The following is a 25863-nucleotide window of genomic DNA, read 5'->3' as shown; positions in this document are numbered from 1 at the left end:
TTTATAGTGAGAGAATGTACCATATTGGGAAAGCATAATTTTCATAGGGTTCAGAGCGGCTGAGCCTTTCGTTTGTAGTTTGACCTTCCTTCAAAACCAATTTGGCTCTAGAACAATGTTAAATTTGTTCTGCATTATTCTACATTTATTTACATTTATTTACATTTATTTACATTTCTAATTATTGAAAAGAGCTCGATATAAGATAGCCACAGAGAACAGACGTTGAGGCTCCAAAATTTCTCTAAAAACTTGTGTAAAGATTCCTATTAGACTTAAGCGCCACTAACGGCGACTTCCCCACTTAAAAACCCTCTTTGACAACATGATGGCGCTGGCGTAGCAAAACTTACACTAGGCACTAAGTGCTGGTAGCGCCAAGTGGCAATTTTCAGCAGATAATTTATCGGTACTAGCGCCAAATTGGTCGAAAGTGATAAATTTATAGATGAAATCAGGAGATGCTAGCGCTACGTAACGGCAACGTTTCCACTTAACTTTACACAAGTTTCTGACCGAACTTGGACGTCTGGTCTCTGTGAGATAGCTTAATACAATTAAATAGAAATGCCAAAATCTTACCGAGTAGTTTAGCTGTTCTGATTTCGGTCCAGTTTGTTGAGTCGAGTTTCGAACGCCTTTGGATACGGTTGTGTTTTAAGTTTGTTCGATGTTTCGTGCGTGCATTCGCTTTCACAGTTTTCGGCTGCATTTGCCGGATTAGCGCTGGCACTCTGCCTCCCGGACGGTTATACTTGTGTGAGTGGTGGTTTTCTCGCTTTCCGAGAAGTTTTAGAATCGAGAAAGAAAACACGATTCATCATGTTTGCAAGCAACAGAAGATTTGACGCTATCTGCGTTGTTTGATTTTTTCTCCCGGTCCAGAAATTTGTGGCATCGCGAGTGATAATTTTAATTTATTTAAGCGATAATGATGTTGGTTCACTCGCAACTATTTTTGAATAAAAATTAAGTGTTTTCGAACGAAAGTGTACCAAAAGAACATCCCGGTGGCACCGACTGGGATTGAACCCAGGCCTGCTGGGGTGAGAGGTAATCACGCTTACCACTACACCACCGGCGCCGTTAATCGCCGTCGTAGTCTTAGGCAGTGCCGTTAGTATATTTAAAATAAACCATCAACCGCTGAAAATATGAATTATCGCGTATTTCTGTTGTTCGTTAATGTCAAGTGAAATTCGAGAACGTAATTTCATTTGCATAGCTTGTTTAACCAGGTCTTAAACAATCGTCACGTCGGTCATAGCTTGTTATGATTGCCTGAACCATGCGTAAAGTGAAAATCGAAACATTGAACGTCGCGTGAAAGTGGATCTTAATGATGACCTAAGTACTCTTTCGTAACTTTTAGTTTTAGGATTTCAAAGATCGTCGGTTGCAGTGACTTGCTTACTGAGCAGAAAAACGCGGTCCCAGGTCCTTTCATATTAAAAATGTATGGTAATATTACTTGTTTATCGTGTATTTGGTAAAACTTTTCGTTGTTGTCGGTGCCGGGTTTGAATAGTTATAAAAACTTGAGTAACGCTATAATGTGATATGAGAGGCTCGATGGCCTTTGAGCAACCGATTTTGCTTATTGAGCAGAACATCATGAGTCTAATCTCAAGCCCATCCACATTCAAGATTCGTCAATCGTTTTTTTTTGGTTAACATGACTACATGGTAATAACAGCAACTCAATGATTAAAAAGGAGCTCGTCTGCCTAGTGGCAAACGTTTTTGCTTACTGAGCAGAAGACCGTGGGTTCAATCCCAAGCTCCTTCGCCATATATGATTGTTAGGACATCAATTCAGCTTATCGTTTACCAAAACGAACCCTGCTGCAAACCCAACCCTTTTATCCAACATCCCAGTGATTCCTCGTGGAAGTGCAGAGGTGTTCTCGGCTTCCATCAAAGCGAGTGTTACATCAACACATTCCTACCCATTCCTTTCTTGATCTGTGTTTGGGCGCAGCTGGCGCTGGTATTGCCTAGTTTTAGATCACCAGTTTTTACACATTGAGGATGATTGCTAGTCCCAAGCATCGTCTATTGGTTCTCTGTGTAATTACAGATGGTCTGGCTAGAACAGAGTAGCAACCGTGGGCGGTCAATCATGCTCATGCTCATGCTCTGATTTCGGTACAGTTTGTTGAGGTCGGGTATAGTTTCTGAGTATGGATGCCCATTTTGAAATAACTCATATTAGCACAGAGTAATAGTTTTATTGCTTGGGAACTTTCTTTTGGGATCGTTTTTTCTTCATACAATTCTCATTATTCATACTATATTAATCATGATCAGTCTTAGAAAATGTTGTATGTTTAAGCCTCGTTCTAGATTTGTTTGTTATTCATATCTTATGCATTGCAGCTCGCGAGAGGTTACCAAATATGGGTTCTTTTTTTCATCCACAATAGTTTGGAGGGAGGGGGCGATCTGAGAGCTGAATAGAGGCAAATAAAATAGGGAACACAACACCATGACCCAAACGACTAACCAACGCATGCGGCTCACACTTAACTTGTTCTATTTCTTTCTTCCCCTTATGTACCAATATTACCTACCTGAGAACAAATGGGAACACGACCACGGTAGGTAGGATATATATATATTTTTTTTTTATAATCATTTTAACACTCTTGGGTCATTCGTGATTTGTCCAGTGGTGAGATTTGAACTCATGACTTTGGCGTGAGAGGTATGGATGTTAACCACTACGCCGGGGTCGCCCCCTATCGGATAAGAATTGTAAAAGGTGTGTGCTTGCATTATTTACCTATTTTAGAATTACCTATAAGCCTTCAATTACTACTCCATTGCAGCACACACCTAATAATGATCACTAACATTCATATAGTTTCAGCATTATCGACATTTATAATCAAAAGGTGAGTTGTAAAGTATAATTACCATGCATAGATATAAGTTAATGTACCAGAACCTGGACGGACACGAGCCTACCCAGGGGAGGACCCGGATACGACCACCCATGTGTGTCTAGAGTATCACACGAGCTGATGAGTGCCACGGGAAGGACAGTAGGTGTATAGACTAGGGGGTTAGTCCCTAGATAAGCCAACTTAGCGGTTCGCACAGCCTATACACTGAACAATTATAATTACAATTACATACATAAATTCAGCAATCGACTAAATTTTCAAAAGCGACCAAATATATACATTAGTACCGTCCCAATGACGCGTTCATCTAGATAAAATGGATAAATAGCAGATTTTTAGCAATGGGCTCAATCTAAGATCCATAGGTCAACATTAGAGCCATTTGCCCTATATTTAGTTATATACTTCAAGACGGGCAAAAACTGTTTATCGATATTAACAAACTTTAGGAAGATTTGTGTTTTTGTTCAATTTATTAATAGCCTACACAACCTGCTGAAATTTGTACAATAGTACAGAGCTATTTCAGTGTTGCTACACATAATTCACTAATTATACTTGTAGCAGGATGATATGTGAACTGGTGACATTCAGCGTGAGATGAGCTTTACATTAGCGATTCTCTCTTCCTCAGCTACATACCAATAAGACAGCATACCAATGAGACGTTACACAGTTAATAAATCAAAAATCACCATTGAACTACATATCATATAGTTGCAGACACAAATCAAGGCATACTTTGATCAAATTTACGTAGAAATCAATTCTACAAATGTTCCGGATGTCTAGATTTAGATCACCAGTCATTACTCATTGAGGATGATTCCTAGTCCCAAGCAACGTTTATTGGTTCTCTGTGTAATTACAGCTGATTTGGCAATAACGGAACTGCATTCTCGGGCGGTCAACAATGCTCATGCTCATGCTCAAGAAGTAAGAATCTCATGTTTTTCTGAGATTTTTCCTTCTTTTATACGTAAAAATTGCTTTAAGGAAAAAAATATCAATGCAATTAACATTCATTCATAAAAATAAAGTCATTTTTGAGATTTCAAACATGTGTCCTTTTGACCTGTTGTCCCTTTCCACCATTTGTCCTTCGACCATTTTTCTTTTCAACCATTTGCCTCTTTCGACCATTTGTCTTTTTCGAAATATTGTGTTTTGACCTTTTGTCATAGATTTGTCTCTAGAGATATGCTATCGAAAACTGACGAAAAGTTTCACCCAAATTCAAGAATTTCGCGTCAGTTTTTTTTTTGCAACTAAATCACGTGAGCTTCTCATGTGTGTGAACGTCATCATCATTTGATAAGCAACATTTTATGATCAGTACTAATTAGTGAGGTTCGATAGCGATACCATAAAATTATCGTAACGGATATTGACGAGCATGTAAATGCTTTATGAAGTAATAAATAAAATTCCGTCTTGGTCAGGACCGCTTCAGTGAGTACCATGACGCATCGATTTATGTAACTGGATCGAACATGAGTGCTTCAAAAAGACCGCCACCGCCAGCTCAAACAAAAAACGCTGTCAATAATCATGATGAGTAACAGCATACAGAAACACCACTATTGCTGCCGTGTAGAATACATATTCAATTCAATTCACCACCTCGACGAAAGAACTCCTTCTCAATAATCTTTCGCGTGATTCATTAGCCACCATCAGCAAACCATCATAGGTAGTACATATAGTGGCTGCCAGTGAGGGTGCTACACTTCCTCACCGGCTCAATTGGCACTGCTGTCGTTCCTGAGTGAGACAAGAAGCTCTTTGCCAATAAATTTAGTATTTTTTGTGGTTGTAGCGTGCTAGCATTTTAAATTGACTCTTAATTATCTGACACTCAACACTCTACAACACTTGCCACTGTTATTTTCTTCGTTGTTTTGTAGCTCTGCAGCTCGAGAAATACAATTGTAGCGCCTCACGCACGTGTGAGAGGTTGGCGTTCAGAGAAAGAAGCTACTGCGGTCAACCGTTTTAAAAAATGTTGTAGGGATGTTCACTTTCACCCAAGTCAGGTAGTAATAGATATTTGAATTCATCTGCTTGATTGGTGAAAAAATGGGACCCCCGCTCTAGATATGATAATTGCGACTGTCCATCAAAAGCTTAATATTTAAGCTAAAACATCCCTGAACCCTATGCTTTCCGGAAAAGAATAGCCTCACTGCGCTTCAATGATTCCTCTTTCCGACAGCTATAGTCAGTATGCTGTGAATTGCTGGCCGAAGGCGACCATGCCGGTTGGTGGAAATCATTAATCATTGCAAGTCATGTTCGCCAACTTTTTGAGGAGCAATGCGTTCACGCATAACTGCATTTTTTCGCATGCTGAGTCCCAACCAAAGATTACGGTGACGAGACGGTCAACTACAATGCTTGCTATAAGGAACTACCTATGGTCCATGGATATTGTGCAATGCACCCTGTCGGAAAACTTCAGCCCCTGATCTCAGTAGTTGCTCAACTCTTTTTTTTTTTGCGACCCATCACGATAGTGGCATTTTTCGAGTGCGAAATTCAAACTCAGCAATTAAGCCGAGCACTTATGGATTTATTCCCGCGAGAATGTGACTTAATCGCACCATCATGATTATCATCGTCTCGTCATATAACTGGATGCGCCAACAGGGTGGATTGATTGTCTCGCCGCCAAGTTGACAATGCACGATCGTAATCGGTGTTATTAAACCAATCAAAACAGCGGCTGGTTTGGCAGTCGTGAGTGACGATCGCGTAATTTATAGGTCCACTTTGGCGTCGCCGTCGTTGGTTGGGTGACTAAATATTTGCGAGCGTATGTTGCGTCCATCGTCCATCTTAATGCAAAATTTGAATACGGTCACAGCGTGGTCTGCACAGATGGATGGGTACATTTTCGACACCTTTCTCAATTAAGATTAATGGGTGTGAAAATGGGTAGGTTAGGTTCGGGTTTGTTTTAAATAGTAATCAGTTGTGATGAGATGCAAATTGAGCCATTATGAGCTCCATTAATTCAGTTTGGTGCTTTTTATTTTATTTTCAGGATTATTCTTGTGAGAAATGGCTTCCCTTATGTCAAGCTACTTCGACTCTTTAGCGGCGCCGGTGGTGTATTGGTAAGCGTGATTACCTCTCACCTCAGCAGCCCTGGGTTCAATCCCAGTCGGCGCCGCCGGGATGTTCTGAGGCATAACATCTCTGATCATACCTTTCTTCGGAAGGGAAGTAAAGCCGTTGGTCCCCGGTTCATGAGTTGATGGGTCGATAGGTAGGGTCCAGGTGTGGGGGCAGCCTTCCTGGCGTCGGTAGCATTAGTGTTCAGCACGGAAAAGAAGATCGACGGAAAACAAATCAAGGGAAAGACAAAAAGATGAAAGTCAAAAGACAAGCCCCCAAACAGGAAGATGCCCCAATGAGTGGGGAGAAGAGCCCGCCCTTTATCCACGAAATGTTATCAACAGGGAGTTGGCATTCCCACTCTTCCCGTCCAAATCGCTTCAATCGGGTGCCCTGTTGGACCGTCCTTCTCTTTTATTTATGTATTTCAATGTATATACGAGTTGATTGTTATGATTATTGTAATAATACTTACATTTCGATGAAGATCGTGATACTTATCATTACAGAAACCAATCTTGAATCGTAGACCATGTCGTTCAACAATACACTCGTTCCGAGACGGGGCTCTGTGATAAAGCCATCTTCTTCATCATGTTCGCTCGGCACCCGGAATGCGTAAGTCTTTGTTACACATTCTCTGTCTTATCCTTTTTTCTTCCAGTGTTTATAACTTCCTTTTCCTTGATCTTCTTCCTCTGTCGATACACCATCTGAAATTTCGCTATCCTTATCCTTATAAATTTCTTCCACTTTCTTTTTTAATTTTTCTCTGTCCTTAGCTAGTTCTTTCCATGCTTCTAAATTAAATTCTTCAGATCTATCAAAGCCCTGATTAAATGATTTCCTCCAAGTAAGGCTTGGTCTAACCTCTTTTTTCTTGTTGACTTTGAATCTATACGCTAATTACAGTGGATGATTCATCTCTCTTCTTCTGATATGTCCAAAATAACTTATTCTGCCTACCCTAACTCGTATATTTATTGTTTTTCCTGCTAAAATTTGTCTTGCATTAAATTTCTTAGTACTTGGTTTTTTACAGCTACTAAAAATGTTTCTTAGAATAATTTGTTCGTAGTTTGCTAGTGCCACCCCTGTTTTTCTTTGTTAATACCGCTACCTTTGTTCCGTATAATAACGCTGGCGCCAAAACTGTATTATATATAAGTTTTCCTAATTCCCAGCTCGGATGAAATCTTGTACAAAAATCTACTACTGATCTTGAAGTTTTCAAAGCATTTATATATCTATGCTTATTGGTTAATTTCCTGTTTAGGGTTGCTGTCAGGCAAACTCCTAAATACTTAATATATTCACTAGTTTTAAAAGCAGTTCCATTAAGCATCAATTCGTTGGGCTGTACTGCTGTGTCATTTGGGTATCTAACTAAAATTTGACTTTTCTCCCTATTGATTTTAAGACCTACCTTGGATAGCTCCTCTTCTAGGACTTTAAGAATATCCTCTAACTCATTAATACTTCTTGCTATTATTAATATGTCATCGGCAAATGCTAAAATTATCGGCAGTTTTAAGCAATCTACATCTATCAACCCTAATTCAGGAATATCTTTTCCCACGTTCAACCCTAATTCAGGAATATTTTTTCCCACGTAAAACTCTAGTGAGTTCTTTCTAAACACATAATAACACCCTGTCAAATAATCTAGACGGAACATTTAAATTAAGTAAAACTTCTCTTAAACTCTTCCATTTACTGTATCAAATGCCTTACTGATATCCAATGCTAAAACAATTAGATCTTTTCCTGCATTCCATGACTTCGCCTAGCAATGAATATATGATCATCTGTTGAACTACTTCTTGTAAATGCTAATTGATGGAACCCTGGATCTCCTGTGAATTTTCGAAGCTGGTTACCTATCCATTTAGCATATACTTTATAAGCCACATTACAAAGAGATATTCTACGAAAATGATCGGCTTATGAAGCTCCTGCCTTTTTTGGAATGGGAATTTGCGTCGATTTGTTCCAGTCTTTGGGCATTATGTTTTCTACATATACCAACTTCATAATTTCAACTAGCTCTTCTGTCGTGCTCTGATCTGCATTTTTAAGATATTCTTAATAGACTCGGTCTGGCCCTGGCGTTTTTCCATTACAAGAAGTATTGATTATAAATCTAATTTCATCTAAGGTAGGAGGGTTTGGTAACGGAACATAATCGTGTTCATTACAAAAATGTATTTCTGGCCCTTGACAATCCTTCAAAATATTATCCCATACTCATGTACTAATTTTTGAGGCTTTGTTGTTCTTCTGTTTTCTGAAGATTTTTAGATAATCGTTTAATTGTCTGAAGAAAATCATAATTTCTTTTTCCTTATGGTCTTTTATAGCTTGAGCTAACTCTTGTTTGCGATTACCTAATTTGTATTTATAGTTCTGCATGTCAGGATGGTTCTTGGAAAATCTCAAAGCATCTCTTAAATTATTAAAAGCTTTTCTCCGCTTTGGTGTACTTGGGATTTTACTTACTTTATTCATATTTTTAACTAGGTTTGAGTATCTTTGATCTACGGAATATTTGTTTGTGTGTTTTACTTTAATTGATTGGATTTTTTCCTGATATTTCTTTTAAATACTTGGATCCTTAAACAATTCTATACAGATGCGAGATGATTCTTTTGCTTTTGATGCTTGAATTTCTACATCTTTAAGTGAAATACCAACTTGAATCAGTTTATGATCCGTTTTGACTTAAGTCCAATACCCTTTAATAAATTTAATCTTAACATTGTTATACTGCGGAGCTAGAATATGATCTATTTGACTTTGTTTATCTTTACATTTCCAAGTTACTTTTATATCTTTCCCTATTTTGGATGAAACGTTTTATTTTTATTTTTGATGTATGCAAGAATAATTTGAGCAGTTCTCCATTTTCATTACAGAAATCATGACCGATCATATTTCCCATATATTTATGGTCCTCACTACTCATGTCTTTTATTCCTAGTTGTGCATTAAAATCACCCATGATCAACAAGTTCTTTCTATGTTTGTCTTTTGATATTAAATCACTAAGATTAGGTAAAAATGTATTTTGTCGAACATTAGGTCCATGAACATTTATTAATATTAAATTTATTCCATTTATTAGAAGCTTACACCACATAATGCCTCTTTTTCTTTCTTTAATATGAACAACTTTTATCCTGATCCTATCTTAATTCAAATTGCTAGTCCTCTTGCCTTATTAATATGGTTGCCTTCCACCATCCAAGTGAAATTCGCTGTGTGTATTTGATTCCTTAGGGTATTTGCTTCCTGTAATACTGCTACATCTACGCCATATGCATCTAACGTACCGTCAATTTTGGTCCTTTTGGTTAATGTTTTGCACCCTCTTACATTCCAACTAGCAATTTTTATTCCTATACTCCTTTCTACTGGTTTGCTTTCAGTCGAATATTCAGAATTATTTAGATTTCTTCCATTCTTTTGTTTGAAAATTGCTGGTTCTTTTACTTTAATAATTTCCCTTGCACACCTACTTAAAGGCTTACTTCTATCATTTTGATAACTTCTGTATCACAAACCTGAGTGGGAGTTATAGTTGAAACATTTTCGATTGTTCTATCAATTATACTGTCATAGTGGTTTTGGACTACTCTTCCTGTATAAAATAGTCTAAGCTGTTTCCTTCCACTCTGAGCTTCTCCGAACTCATACATATTTCCATTCTGATCTATCACTTTAATTTCTACCTCACAAATTACTGTTAGTACCACTATAGCTTTTTGTCCTAACCAATACCCATTTTGGTTCAACTTCTCTAACGCCGCTTCAAAACTTCCTTCCAATTCAATGTATTCTGCTTGGTACACTTCAAAACGTACCCTGTTTATCCTAATATTCGTTATAGTATTCGTTGTTCACTCTTCCAAGCTGGTCCAACATAGCTCTTAACAGGCAATTCCCATCTCCATCTATCTTTTTAATATTAAGAACTTACTTTGATGATTGTAAGCTAAAATTGTAATACTCTTTTTTTGTTTCAGTCAACTATCTGTCTTCCGCTAATTTAAATGCTTGATTATTAGAATTATGCTTGAAATTAGGTCTTGTAATTACCGCACAAAATTCCATCTCACTATCTTTCTCCACTACTTCCAAAATATAGGGCTCTGACTTCCTCATTCTCTCTGTGACTCCAAACACGATTTCTTTCTCCTCCTTAACTATGACTATTTCTTTCGTCAACCTCACAGCTAATCTGTATATTAAGTGATCCTGTTTCAAAAATTCGTCGTCATATAAGTTAAGGCTTGTTATCTCATCAAAAATTTGTGAATTAATCTTTCCTGAACTCTAACTTCCTCATCACACCATTCTTTCCTCTTATGTTTCAATTTGAGCACTCTTAAAAGACCAGTTTTAAGCACTTCAAACACTAATCTTTTGTTGTTTTCATTTCTCGAATAGCTATCTTCACTGTTTGCTTCCGGAATAACTTCACCATTATTTTCTTTCCCAATCGTAAGTTATTCACATCACTTTCCCTCATCACGTCCGTTAAATTTCCCTTATCACATCGTTTTATGATTGCCACTTTCGGTTCTTTTTCACTTTGAAGTGGAATACTTTTCTCTTTTTTACGCTTCAGTACTTCCAAAACACTTGTCACTTCACCATTTATAGAGCATGAGCATGAGCATGATTGACCGCCCACGGTTGCTACTCTGTTATTGCCAGACCAGCTGTAATTACACAGAGAACCAATATACGATGCTTGGGACTAGCAATCATCCTCAATGTGTAAAAACTGGTGATTTCAAACTAGGCAATACCAGCGCCAGCCGCGCCCGAACACAGGTCAAGAAAGGAAGGGGCAGGAATGTGTTGACGTGACACTCGCTTTGATGGAAGCCGAGAACACCTCTGTACTTCCACGAGGAATCACTGGGATATTGGGTAATAGGGTTGGGTTTGCAGCAGGGTTCGTTTTGGTAAACGATAAGCTGAATTGATGTCCTAACAATCATATAACGCGAAGGAGCTTGGGATTGAACCCACGGTCTTCTGCTCAGTAAGCAAAAACGTTTGCCACTAGGTAGACGAGCTCCTTTTTTTTTATCATCGAGTTGCTGTTATTACCATGTACTCATGTTAACAAATAAAACGATTGACGAATCTTGAATGTGGATGGGCTTGAGATTAGACTCATGATGTTCTGCTCAGTAAGCAAAACCGGTTGCTCTAAGGCCATCGAGCCCCTCATATCACATTATAGCGTTACTCAAGTTTTTTTATGACTATTCAGACCCGGCACCGACGACAACGAAAAGTTTTACAAAATACACGATAAACAAGCGATCTAACCATACATTTTTAATATGAAAGGATCTGGGACCGCGTTTTTCTGCTCAGTAAGCAAGCCACTGCAAGCGACGATCTTTGAAATCCTTAAACTAAAAGTTATGAAAGAGGCCTTCATTAAGATCCATTTTCACGCGACGTTAAATGTTTCGATTTTCTCTTACGCATGGTTCAGGTAATCATAACAAGCTATGACCGACGTGACGATTGTTTAAGACCTGGTTAAACAAGCTATTCAAATGAAATTACGTTCTCGAATTTCACTTGACATTAACGAACAACAGAAATACGCGATAATTCATATTTTCAGCGGTTGATGGTTAATTTTAAATATACTAACGGTACTGCCTAAGACTACGACGGCGATTACGACAGCGACTACGACGGCGATTACGACAGCGACTACGACAGCGACTACGACAGCGCCTACGACAACGACAACAGCGAATTTGTAACTTACCATTTGTCTAAGATTAACACCTTTGCCCGGCACCTCCACTTGTTATTCATGTCCGCTATCTGTCACTGTTTGAAAAATATCTAATAGCAATTACCTTTGTTGTAATACTTCCTGTATTGCCATGGTCATCTGGGAGGAGGGTCGCATCTAGTGCTTTCCCCAGGAACCTTTCACGGCCACCATCTACTGCCCGTCCAGTCTTGGGCGTATCCAGCGAGGCATCCTTCAGATTACTTACAATCTCCGACACTTAATGCAAATCGCAGGCACACTTACGCTAGTTACAAAAAAAAAAAACACCCGTGCAAAGAAACGGATCAAATAAACGTCACTCTCGCGAAAGCACACCCGTCGTCGTCGAACGGCAAAAAAAGGAATCGGTGGGCAATTTTGTTACACGGATTTCCAAAATCAACCGGGAATGCACGAATTTCACCACACCCAACTACGAAACACGTTCAGAAGCACTTTTGGTACACTTTCGTTCGAAAACACTTTATTTTTTTTTTCAAAAATAGTTGCGAGTGAACCAACATCATCACCTCGTAAATAAACTGAAATTAAATTAATCGCTTGCGATGCCACAAATTTCTGGACCGGGAGAAAAAATCAAACAACGCAGATAGCGTCAAATCTTCTGTTGCTTGCCCTTGTCACTTCACCATTTATAGATCCCCAAAACTGCAATTTCCCAAACGTTGAGTTTCTGCTATCCCTACTATAGAATTTGTTTCCTCCCCCCTCAAAAAACATTTCAACTTCACATTCGAGAATCAAAGCTAAAGCCCATGAAATTGCAGGACCAAATTCTGCCGTGCCTTTCTCTACCTCCTTGAAATATTCTTTTAGATGATCCTTGTATTCAGATTCGGGGAATCTGGTTCCGACTGACTTCCTTGCGCTTTTCCACTGTAATATTCTTATTCCACCACAGCTCTTTTTTATCACAGCACTTTACCTTCAGCTTGTGCTAATCACTGTGCTAATTGATTACACTTTTACTCCACCGTACAATTTTCACTGCACAATTTTCTCCACAAAGCACCTTTTTCACTGTTGTATTCCATCTCAGTACTTTTTTTTTCACAGCACTTTTTCTTCTAACACTGCACTGCACTTGACAGCCGATCGCGTAGTTATGGAAGTGGCTATGTTATGACTAATACCAAAACCCATCTTGCGCCACATCAAATTACATCAGAATTCAAAAACAACATCAATGACAACCACAGGGTGCCGTCCATTCATTTTGGCTAAAAAAATGTTTTATGAAACAATAAGATATAATGATGATATTTTGTATGTGTAATGCCGCGGATACACTTGTATGACAAACTTTGAACATGAGCATTATTTGCTTTGACGTGAGAGGTATGGATTCTAACCCCTACGCCGTGCGACCCCCTATGAAAAGATCGTAAAGTTAGTGTTTGATACATAAAACCTGCAAATTTAGCTTTGACAGAGTCACAATGAGGGATTTTCTGAGCGCCTCTTCGTGTACGTAGAGTGAAAAGCGAAGACTGGATGGAACTCACAGTCTCTTTATTCTGGGTGTTTAATATGTCACTTGAATCCGGTATATTCCCGAAAGAATGAAAAAAAACCCTACTTAATTCCCCTATATAAATCTGGTAAAAAATCCGATAAATATTCGAAATTATCGCATCCGCATTGGCCTGTTAGTTACACTTTACATTGCTGTATCACTTAATATAGGCTGTAATGTGCACCTAGGAAACGACCCCAATGTAGTGGTTAACATTCATACCTCTCACGCCAAAGTCACGTATTAAAATTTCATCCCCGGACAAGTCACGAATGACCCAAGAGTGTTAAAGTGAATATAATATCAGGTCATGTTTGGACAGTAACGATAACGCAGACATTTTGCAAATTCCCAGACATTTAAAATTTGTATCACAGACTTTAAAAAATATCATCTGGCATCTCTGGTACCTTACATGTTACAACCGCGTCACCCTACACTTTCGGCTATCAGAAAGGGCCATGTAAACTAAGAATTTTATGCCTTCATTAGCAAGCCTCACTCTTTTAATTATTCATCAACAACAACAACAACAACAAAAAATTCACCTCAAAATGCTAATAATTGCACGTTAGCACATCAAAACAATAAACAGCACTATCGCGGGCGGCTGGGTGGCAATTTTATTTCAGTTCCCGCACTCCGTTTCAAAAAAACAAGCCGCTAGATATATGCATGCGACTAAAATAAAAGTCCCACTGAACTACTTTTCTGTTTACTCTAAAAACTCCGTCCAACCCGTCTCGGTCGTCGCCACCAAGCACACAAGGGGGTGGTTACAGTTGATGGCAACATACGGCGTTTCTTCCGTGTGGATAACTCTAGAGGATCGCGACTTTTGGACTTTTTTTTTTATTTTCGACGGGCTGAAACCGGTGAGAATCAGGAAAAAGTGCTGCATACGGAGTCTCTCCGCGCCCTAACAAACCGGCGCTACAGGGTAGATGCGAATTGTTTCGCAATAGTGAAACAACATCGCACCATCCTACCTGGTCATACTGGCTGAAGAGACTCTCTTTTGTTTGGCACTTGAACTCTGGCAGATGGCGTCGTAGATGTGGCGCAGGATTGGTCGGTGAGTTTTGCGATCGTAAAGATAGTCTTTACGATCAATAAAGTTGGGCTTGGTGGAGGAAAAATAGTTGAAAGAAATGGTGCGATTGAATTGGATACAACTGCTTTGCGAAATTGATGTTTTTGGAGTGGATTGATTCAATGCCGCTGGCATTTTGGACGGTATAGTGATTTAATAATTGCGCAATTTGGTTGAGAGACTTGAAAATCGTCACGATACGTTATGTTGTAATAAATAGTAATACTGTAAAGTTTATTGATGTCCTTAAAACAAAAACAACGCTGGAGAAGTAGTACTTCTGTCGAGCTTTCTATGTGATATCTCGTCCATTTCACGAATCTTCCCCTTATGCTGCGTTCGGTGACTTCGGATGGGTGAAAGTCTTAAAGAAAGAAAGCTTTTCAATAAACAGATGACAGTTTCAACGATCATAACACTTACGTTCTGTAACGGCTCTTCACGGGCGATCCGACTGGTTTCGCCACCGGAGGTCGGTCCGTATCGAGCGAAAGGCCAATCTTCGCTAGCGTGTTCCTCAGATGCGTATCGCCACGAACCTCCTGTGAATTGAAGGCGGGTGGAAGATCGATGATCAACCGGACGGCTTCCTCGGATTGTGACAGTGGTTGCTGGCGGGGAGCGATGGTAGTCATTGCTTTCGGGAGATGAGGCTTGTGCTTGATTGTTCTGACCGGTTTATGCGGTTCCCGTTTGACGTGGTAGTGGGCGGAGGGGTATTCTTCTTCATTGCTGCAGTCGAAGTCATCGCCCGGAATGTCGTAGGCTAGATGTTTATATGGGTCGTAGATGACTCTTTCTTCGTACTTGCTGCGTGGAGCAAAGTAAGCTTTTCTTGGGTAGTATTCTGCCTGGGAGAGTTTGTACCAGGGGAAGTCAGCAGGTCGAAAGTGAGGGGGATGGTAGTACGGTGGTGGGTAATATGGTGTAGAGATAACTGGGGGCTCACAAGTCGTAGCGGGGGTTGTAATCGGTTCACATGTTGTGGTAGTTGGCGAAGCCGTGGTAGTTGTGGTTGTAGTGGTGGTGGTGGTTGTCGGACATGGAGTGGTAGTGGTTGTGGTAGTTGTGCTCGTCGTTGTTGTACTCGTGGTAGAGGTAGTAGTGCTAGTTGTGGTCATACATTCTTCGGTAGTTGACGGACATGGATTTGTAGGAATCATTCCACAATTAGTCAAAAAATCTAAGCTGAACGAGCCAGAAGACTGTGCACATGGTATGTTACAATTTGGCAATGCAAATGAGAAATTTAACGATTGTGGAAGTGGACCGTATATTACCGATGACTGCTGTGAGCAGTTTTTCGAATTTTCATCAGAACCGTTACCAGCGGGTTTCAACACCAAATATCCAATGTGTGAGTTGTTGAATATGTTAACTACATACGGCGAAGCACAGGCATCCTGACTTAATTTATGACTGGGGCAATATGATCTTTTGTACTTGGGCGATACTTCAGAAGCACTGTTTAACTCTGCCTCATTACTGTTAGTCCTTTCTTGGTATGCATTTTGAAGCATCCGATTCATAATTGCCTTATCCGGCTCATTGTTCACCTCCGGATCCAACGCTCCAAAGCTAAGCTCTTCCACCAAGTGATTCATGTCGTGTTTCGAAATGTTCTGCCTCATATTATCAACTGCTCTTCGCAACAAAATCGGAAACCATTTCTGTGCAATTACCATAGGATCACTGGGATTCTGCACCTCATCTTCCACAAATTCCAATTCTCGATCGTGGTTTTCACTCATTCTGACCTTCAAAGGAGGTGCCATCTGCACTACCTCTTCACTGGACTCCTCATCATGGTCTCCGCTAAGTTTGTTCAAAATCTTGGACCAACTTTTGCTCGTTACAGCCACTAAACTCTCCGTAACCGGTACCGGTTTGGGATTTACTCGTTTGACCATGTACACATTCTTCCCCGGCGGTGGATCCAGATATCTTTTCGAAACCACTGCCTTCCCATCATTGTCATGGCTCACGAAGATTTCTGCTTCATCCGAACTACTCGATGCACTACGATCTGCATCCGCGGTTTCACTTCTGTACAGCACACGGGCATCCACAAGTGCCATTACTAGGATCATCCGAAATGCCACTCCCAACATCTTTGCACCATCGAAATTTTGAACGTATTGCATAGGACCGAACCTAAGTAGCACTAACCTTTGCAAACGGGTTATATCGGGTTTAAATACAATCAGCTGCTTACGGGTCAAGTCACGTACCCGATGATAGGCCTGGAACGGGTTCAAAGAACCAATGCCCGGTTTAGTTATCGGTTCTGCGGTGAGACAGAGGTAGGTATTTGTTGAAGCTTTTCTGCTGAATCTAAAAATTTGATTGTTCAGCGTAGCACGTTCTTTGAATCGACGTGACGTACCCCGCTGCCTACCGGTATCGGATAGTGTTATGAAAATAAAGCACTACTTGCACGTGGCTCTGCTTAATGTTCGGTTGGCGACAGTGATAATTGGAGTTGCTTTTGTTATCCTAAGAGTTGTTAGAATTTTTGCATTCATTGATTGGACTTTGGTGTATGAAATCGGTAAATATTGTGGAATTGTTCAGGACTTGTGTGTGTGTGTGTGTGTGTGTGTGTGTGTGTGTGTGTGTGTGTGTGTGTGTGTGTGTGTGTGTGTGTGTGTGTGTGTGTGTGTGTGTGTGTGTGTGTGTGTGTGTGTGTGTGTGTGTGTGTGTGTGTGTGTGTATGTCTGTGTGTGTGTTTGCTGGCCAGCGTTGATGGGGTTCTCGAACTGCTGCGGGTGGGTTGGCTTCTCGGCGCTGCTTGTGGGGTAGATACAGCTAGGTGGGTTCGATGATTGACGAAACTCTTGAGGTGGTCGGGAAACTCTCACTTGGCTGCGCAATACGAGTGCATTTACAGTGCAGAGTACATTTACATAGGCTACGGTTCCACTCCGATGGATATCGTGTCGCCCCTAACCGATCGACGAATATCTCGATACCTTAAATTGGTATGGATGAGCCTGACATAAGAGGTAAAATACCAAAAAATAACACCAAACAAATGTTCTCACAATACCATTTCAATACCAAATTAGGATAATCCAATATCTAAGCAATACTACACAGGTATTGTTTGGTATCCAAATATCAGTTTTCGGTATTTACAAAGTATTTTGCGTGTAATTTTTTGGTATTATTCTTTGGTATTTTACCTCTTATGTCATGCTGGTCAATATCAAATTTTGGAATCAAGTATGAATTAGGTATTCATTTGTTATTTTCTCCTGCTCGGGTTGCTTTCACCTAGTAGGTAAAGGAACCAAAACGGTAGCATTATTGACAGAACTGCTAATTTAAGGCTTAACCAAATTAATCATATGAAAGAGTAGGCTGTGCGTGTGTTCGAACCTGACGTTGGTTTTTTCCGTGGATTTTTTTATGTATCTATAATCGGTTGCTGATCTGGCCATAACCAGGCCCAGGAGACAATTTCTAGTTCCTCATTCTAGGTCCCTATTATTTGCCGCTGAAAAGCTGTTCCGAAGCCAAGTAGAACCTCCACGAGGCGTCCCATCAATAGTTCCATCATTCGTTGAGTCGCAGCGTTGAACCTGACTATTGGCAACGAAAAGGCTTGCCAATGCACCTAAAAAATCGACTACATACATCCAAACATTTGTTTACCTCAAATCGAAGGAGGAAATTCCGCGCAACCACCATAAACTGGACTAGTTCATGTTGATCTTCTTCAAGCTTCGTCTACAATTTGGACTTCTACATCAACACATGTCAGGCAGCCTTTAGCTTCAATTGGCTAAATTTGGTGAGTTCGTTCCATTTTGTAAATTTTTATCTTTTCAAACCAGTAACGTTGGAACCTTTTTGTGGTGCGTTACTGGTATAAGATCTACCACCGAATCGTAGTCATGACAACTTCAAACTAGGGAATCAGGATTTTCCAGTATTAAAAGGATCACATTTTAGTCCTTGTTACTATTTATGACTTGATAATAGTGACAATACTCGGGTAGTGACCACATTTCTATATTGTATATTTCAAATGAAAAATATTGTTTATGTTCATAGATTTCACATAATCCGTTTCCCTTTGTCCTCGCCTTTTCCTTTCCCTCTTCTCTTTTCAGAAAACGAGTAATGGCGCTATAGCTATAAGTCATAAAAGGCTAGGACAACAGTTAGTGCTCATGCCCAACCGTCAGAAGAAAATGGAGCATCACTTATCGTTTCTAGCTTTGATGCTTCCAACGACCAACCAATCATATAATCACCAAAATCGGGACGTACTGTACGAGATGTTCACGTTTCATCCATTTATTGGATTCTGAAGCATCGTGTTTAAATCTTCGATTTGAACAGGCCTGATTTTTTCGAGAAACGAGAATCAATTATCTTATTCATGTGTTTCACTTATACATGTTTGCAAAACATCAGCTCTATACATTCCATAAGACAACCCACATGGGTCCTATAAGAATGTATGAAAGGTATGTGTGACCGCTTATACATTTCATTTGACACATGATCTTCATTAACTTTTTGCAAGGCGCCTGTTATACATTTTATGAATAATCAGCAATAGAAATGTGCCAAAAGGTATAAGGAGATTTCTATCCGTGTGGACATTCTGTTGACGAATATTGATGAAGATTCCTTCGTGATCAAATGAAACATTTCACACAACAATAATTCAATCATTGAATGTCATTTATTTGTACATGAATGCAAAAGACCCAACGACTGACTGTTCGTATGAGGAAGCAGTGCTGCAACATCTCGACAATACACGGTGATATTGACAATTCTGCTTTGGTCACTCATTTGAGCTAACAGTCATAGTCAAGGCAAACCATGTCAATTGTCAATGACAATGCTGTCAGTGACGAACATGTGTAGATTTTTTAATTAACTAAATTTGTAACGAAATTAAATGACTTGAGCCACATAATTACATGGCGCCGTTAATGAGAACAAGCATCTACGTCCTGAACTGCTAAGATAGCAATAATGTGACACAGAATGTACAAAATTACACTTTTTGTTTCCAGATGAATCTTTGTCATTGACGAAAAAATGAATAAGATTTTAACGAAGGTTTTTTTGAGGATCAAGTCTGTCTGTGACTATGTGACGAACAATTTTGTCAATATCGCGCGAAAGTCTGTCAATGACAAATAGACAAATCTCAGCACTGTGAGGAAGTCTTTGAATACCATTTTTTTTATATCTTTAGCCTTTCTTAGAATTTCAGCCCTGAGCTGGTTCGTTTCCGGTAAATACCAATTGACAACCTACGAAACTATCAAAAACTTGGTGCACTTACCCTTGTTGATTTAAAAAAAAATCATCATGTTTGATTTGGATGAAATTTTGTCTTAAGATAGGTAATTATGATTAAGTAACCGTCACTGTCCATACATCGCGAGATGGGCACTTTTAATGAAAAAAAGTGTTTCATGTCTGAACTGATTTTTGTTAACGTGCCATTTTCATACAATACTAAACCACTGAAGGTCATAAACATCTCAGAATCCAACGAAGCTCAATTTGCTAGTCAATTTTATCTAATCAGCAACTAAGTTCACTTTGATTGATCGAGAATTCAATATGAAAAGGGCTTATGACGCATTTCTCGTCAAACCGTATTCGGAATCGGCTGCACCCTCTCAGAATTAGAAAATAAATATTATTTCTTTATTCTATTATCTCCTAGTGAGGCACAATCTGATAATGTATGAGAGTAAAAAGACAAGATTTTTCATGTATAATTTACTTGTGTATTTTCAATCTAAATATTTGTGAAACCTATTTTCATAATGCTATATTTTCCTTTTTCCAATCAAGGTAAATATTTTTGGTTCACGGAAACGCCTCGTTTTCTGATGACAAAATTATGCATATTCGCACACGGAATTTTTAGTTTATTCAATAGATAATAAAAAAAAAGTGCAACTGATTGGAGGAATTTTCTTCTAAAATTTCCCAACCGTTGGAACGAGGGTACCCCGTGCTTGGCATAGATGGCCCACAGCTACTCACGAAGAGCTACTGAATCCGATCAGTAGCGGTGCGGCTTCTTCCTCATGCTTCGATGAATGGACGCTCATGTGGGCTGCAGCTTGCTGCTTGCGAGCAGCATTTCATTGTGTACTGGGGAACAATGTTCAACGCTGCTGATAACGACCGACCAGAAGATAACCACACACGGTGATCGAATAAGTATTGTTCGGCGAGACCGGATGGAATTCGAGTTTGAAATCTGCGTTCGAGAAAGCGCTTTTTCAGGCAATAGGTGATAATTTTTAACACTATTGCAACAGTTGGACATTTGTATAATTTTCAATAGTGACCTGTTGAAAATTAAAACGATTGCTGAATTTATGTATGTGCCCAAATTAGGGGCGTTTAGGCCGACATTACATCCATTTCCTTTATATCAGAAGTTTCCTTAATCAAGAAACAACAACAACAACTTATTCAAGTTTCTTTTCATCTTTTCGATGGGACATCTATAGATTAACCTCTGTTTGTTTGAATTGATTGAATAAAATTTTATTTTCAGCCTTTTGATATTCTCATTTTCGTTCAAGCTGTGGTTTGCATACAAAAAAAAAGGTTAATCGCGAGTATCTCCTTTGTTAAGGCCTTAATCGCGATTTAAGGGGTGTTCTAGGGTTAGAAATCTTTACTCGCGTTTATCTCCTTAATTAAGGCCTTAAATGTGATTTTTTCAACGAGTTGATGGTTGGAAGTTTTTGAGCGTAAAAGTATTTTTTATACAGAAATAACAACGCGAAAAGGTTAACTTTCTTTTAAAATTTATAAAAAAATTCAACCGATATACCAGCTAATTACAGATCATTCAGATGGTATCCTTCCCTGTTATTTGTTTAAATTTAAATCAATATTTGCCAAATAACATCTCAAAACAATAATTGAGGAGCTTGGCTGCTCGAAGGATGCCACTTTATGCTTAAGACGTGTTAATCCATATCAAATTCTTCTCAAGAGTACTTGTTGTCGTCGTCTGTGAGGTCGTTGTGATATAAGGAGCTCGGTGGCCTAGTGCCGTCCGATTTTACTTACTGAGCAGAAAATTATGGGTTCAATATCATGCTCCTTTACATAATAGAGCTTAAGTATGAATCAGATTTATTCTTAATATGAGATAAAGCGTGTTGAGATTTGGTTGGAGGAACGAGTTCGTAAAAGAAATAACATTCGAATTTTAGGAAAGACGTGTTGATTGGAAATCTACAACAAATCCTTCTCAAGATTAGCTGTTATCGTAGTAACAGCAAGTTGAACAGGAACTTGGTCGTAATTTTTTGTGAAATAAAGAGTGCGGTGGCCTTGTGGTGACCGATTTTGCTTAGTAAGCAGAAAATCATGGGTTCAATCCCAAGCTCCTTTACATTATAGAGTTATACTTAAAATCGGCTTTCTTTCATAATATGATGTAAAGCGTAAAGCAATTCGTATTTGTACATGAATGCAAGGGGCCTCCCTTAGGTCAGTCGGTAAAGGCACAGCTACAAAGCAAGACCATGCTGGAGGTGGCTGGGTTCGATTCCCGGTCCGGTCTAGGAATTTTTCGGGTAGGAAAATTTCTCGACTTCCCTGGGCATAGAAGTATGATTGGACTTGCCACACAATTATACCAATGCAAAAATGGTACAGGCATCGAAAGCTCTCAATTAATGACTGAGAAGTGCATCTAGAACACTAAGTTGAGAGCACGCAATAAGCTAATATGCGATATGCAATAAGCTTGAAATGCGAAGAAGAAGAAGAAGAAGAAGAAGAAGTAAAGCAATTCGGTTGAGACATGTAAAGACATGTAGATTGGAAATACAAATCAAATTCTTCTCAAGAACATTTGATGTCGCCATCGGTAAAATTGCCGCTGGGATAACAACAAGATGAACGAAAACTTGATCGTAATTGTTTTGTGGAATATGGAGCTCGGTTGCCTAGTGGCGACCGATTTTGTTTGCTGAGCAGAAGACCGTGGGTTCAATCACACGCTCATTCGCGCTTTTGAATCGTTAGGACATCAATTCAGCATATCGTTTACCAAAATCAATCCTGCTGCAATCCCAACTCTTTTATGCAACATCCCAGCGATACCTCGTGGAAGTGTAGAGGTGTTCTCAGCTTTCATTAGATTCGTTTCTTGAGCGGCATTCGGAGGTGGCTGGCGGTGCCTAGTTTTGGATTTCTCCACATTTCTTCTAATAGAGTTCTCTTCAGAACTATCATGCAATTTCCCTTCATCTTTCAGCAACTGAAGCAACTTCCGCGGTTTGAAGACCTTGAAACAAAACTAATAATGAGACATAGCTTGATCATTGTACAAGATTATTTGTTGTTTAATTTTGTTGCTGAGTTAGGGGGAGGAAGGGTGCCCCCCTCTTGCTACGCCAATGTAGGCGTAAGATATGGACGCGATATACCAGAAGAAGAAGAAAATCGGGAAAGTATGATCATCCGACTCCGTGGAGCTACCGCAGTTCGAGCCAGAATGAAAACACGACTTAAAGAAAAATGGGCGATCAAAACGTCCTTGGGATGATCTACTATTTATAGTGTGTTTAAATACGACTCAGTTCGGTCAGTTGTTTACATTTCCCAACCTCTGTTGCACCATTCGCTTCGCAATCAGCACATTTACAGTGCATCACATCTCATGTGCCACATGACCGACTAAAATATCACCTTCACGGTCAACAAGCGCGCGAAATTTCAGCAGCTCACCTCAACACTAACTGGTTTACATTTGCACTTGCCGAAAATAATTGCAATTCGCTTTCATCATTCAATAACCTATCGGATTGACCTTGCCAGAGCAACTACAATCAATCGAGGGCCACGTTGAAGCCCTTTTTAGCTGATGCCACTCTCTCGACGTCCACGGTTCAATTAAGCCCATCTAATGGATTCGGATGAACTGTGAGCCCAGTACAGCATCCACCAGTACTTCATCTTGGCGTTGCCTGCCATACGAATAGACCTTGGCGTGTCTCCGTTACGTAACCCTCCGGTCATCGCCAAGTAGCACCGACTGACGGCGATGCGGTCAAATTCTGCATACTGACCGTTGACCGTTTTGCAATCGCCATCGTTTCACCACCTTCAAAGCTTCAAACATCTCGGTATGTTTTCTTATAGAAACACACACACATTCACACACAGCGCGCAGATGCCTTGTGCTGTATTCGCTGTTGTTATTATAAGGTTTTATTTAATTTGTCGTGTTCTGTTTTAATTGCACTAAGAGCATCAATTAATGCGATCGATCTCGGTGTATTCGATCCGGTCGGACCAGTTGAACTTGATCGAGTTTCATAGAGTGCGGAGAATGGTCCCTGCCAGAGGGGGCCGTGTGATGTGATCAAGGGCATCCTCCTCGGCGGATGCACAATGTGACATGGCTGGTAGCGATCCTTCGGGGTGAAATGTAGTTGTTGACTCGGGCAGGATGGTAGTCTTTTTTTTTAAGATGTACTTTGATTGGTTAAGGTTCTGGTGATCTGAATTATATTAAGTCCACAAAAAGTCATTTGACGCATTATATAAGCTCTAATCTTGTAGATAATATTATAGTTATTACATCCATTCAGATAAAATTTACCCCATTTAGCTGATTTGCTCTGCTCGGCAGGAGTCCCGACGCTCAAGTAAACAGTGTCTAATTTTACTATCTATTTATTACAAGTCGGTCAAGCTTCCGCGTACAACCAGTTCAATTTCACAGCTTGATTAGAAACAGAGAAATGTTTTTTTTGTCCCCATATTCTACCTACCTACCTGGGCGAGTCAACCCACTGACTGACTAACTAGCTGCCGCGGCACAACTTGTAACAGACGTAACCACCGTGTCAGAGCGCTCTCCCTGATAGGCAGAAAGCCAAACCAAATCCGCGCGGTTGATAATTTATCCACGCATAGCAATGGCCAACACTCGGGACCGAAATCATGCTAATAAAACACTTTTAATTTTGTGCTCTCATCCACCAGCAACGGGTATCTTACAGCTGACGGCGTGCACCGTGGACGCATATTGCGCACACTTCTGCGTTTTTTCATTCTTCGCGAAAAGTGGTCACTGACCATGGTGAACGCCAGGCACTGCGCAGTGAGCCCGAGGAAAGATTTATTCCAAATTGATAACAAGTTCTAATACCTGGTTATCGATATTTTATCATTGTGGTCAAATTTTTAACTGATTTTGTTATCTTTGTAATTATCTGGATATCAGTGAGCTATGCAAATTTATTCAATCAATTTCAAATTATGTTGTCTATTTGAAATTAAAGCCTTTAGCAGATATCTGAAACATGATTAACTGTGCAAAGCAACATCTTTTCTCACCATTTGTCTAATATTTAGAGTTTTGAACAAACCTTGCATCCTTCGTAAACAAGTAGTACTTTTTTTTTTCATGATAATAACTGATCACAAAATTATTCAAGGTTGAAGCTGAAAACAAAATGATACCTGTAATATCAAATGATATCGGGCTATTATTTTACTTTTCTCGGGTAGGTAGCTACACGTCGGTTGTCGGTAGCAGTAACCGAGCAGTTTCGAAAGGTGCATCTATCTGATCAGATCTGTGCAAGCGAAGATGCCATTTTCGAGCGGTCCACTTTCACGCCGCCTGGTTTGTGCTTCTGTTGCTTGGTTGGGTACATCGGAGAAGAATGCAGTTTGCGGCGATTGCATCCAATTGTATCCACCTTAATGCTTTGCGATGCATTATCCATCCACGGACCGATCGATCGATTGGTCGGTACGGCTCCTGCTGCGCAATAAGATCGATCTACGCAGTGTGATCACACAACGATAATGAGAAGGTTGCGAAATTTTTTCGAATGAAAAGTTGCTCTAAGACATTGGGGCGATTGAATGCGATAATTTTCAGCTAATATTTTCAATTAACGTGTTCTTTTGGAAAGCACTGCACCAAATTGGACACAACAACCACCAAATGCAAGGCGCCACGGTTTCATGCAACGGCATTGTGTATTTTTTTTATTCGGTCAACTGGTTCCGGATATATAGCCGGAACTGCACCTACCTTGAACATCAATCTTAAATCTGAATGAGAAATATTTTTAATAACGGTCATGTGAAATTATTGAAACATAAAAGTCTAATGCAAAGTTGGGTAATTACTGGCCCACATTGGCTATGAGCCTTTAGCGGTCTTAGTACCCAGGACAATATTGACTATAAAGGCACATTAGGGTGAGCCCAGTTTGTATGCCGGATCACAATCCCTAGTTCCCGATTGCTCTTTCAATCTGTATTGAGGTTTCTAACAAATGTTTTAAATATGAACGAATTTGGTTACGATCCGAATTTTCGGGATAACTCCAAAGTTTGTATAGGA

At 39.7% G+C, this 25863-nt stretch overlaps 1 protein-coding gene across 1 annotated transcript; it reads right to left on the bottom strand.

Moving 5' to 3' along the window:
- Positions 1-14720: 14720 nt before the first annotated feature.
- Positions 14721-16585, bottom strand: LOC135697065 (uncharacterized). The gene is made up of 2 exons (XM_065216649.1): positions 14898-16585; positions 14721-14838 (listed from the first exon to the last, which is right to left on the bottom strand). The coding sequence occupies exons 1-2, from the start codon at positions 16583-16585 to the stop codon at positions 14721-14723; spliced, it is 1806 nt and encodes a 601-aa protein (XP_065072721.1).
- Between the last annotated feature and the right edge of the window lie 9278 nt (positions 16586-25863).

This window comes from Ochlerotatus camptorhynchus, unplaced genomic scaffold, assembly GCF_037179485.1.
Source record: "Ochlerotatus camptorhynchus isolate MF236.1 unplaced genomic scaffold, CSIRO-AGI_Acam_v1.1 ptg000007l, whole genome shotgun sequence".
NCBI lineage: Eukaryota > Metazoa > Arthropoda > Insecta > Diptera > Culicidae > Ochlerotatus > Ochlerotatus camptorhynchus.
The sequence above is the reverse complement of the archived record's forward strand: the minus strand, read 5'-3'. Positions and strand labels throughout refer to the sequence as shown.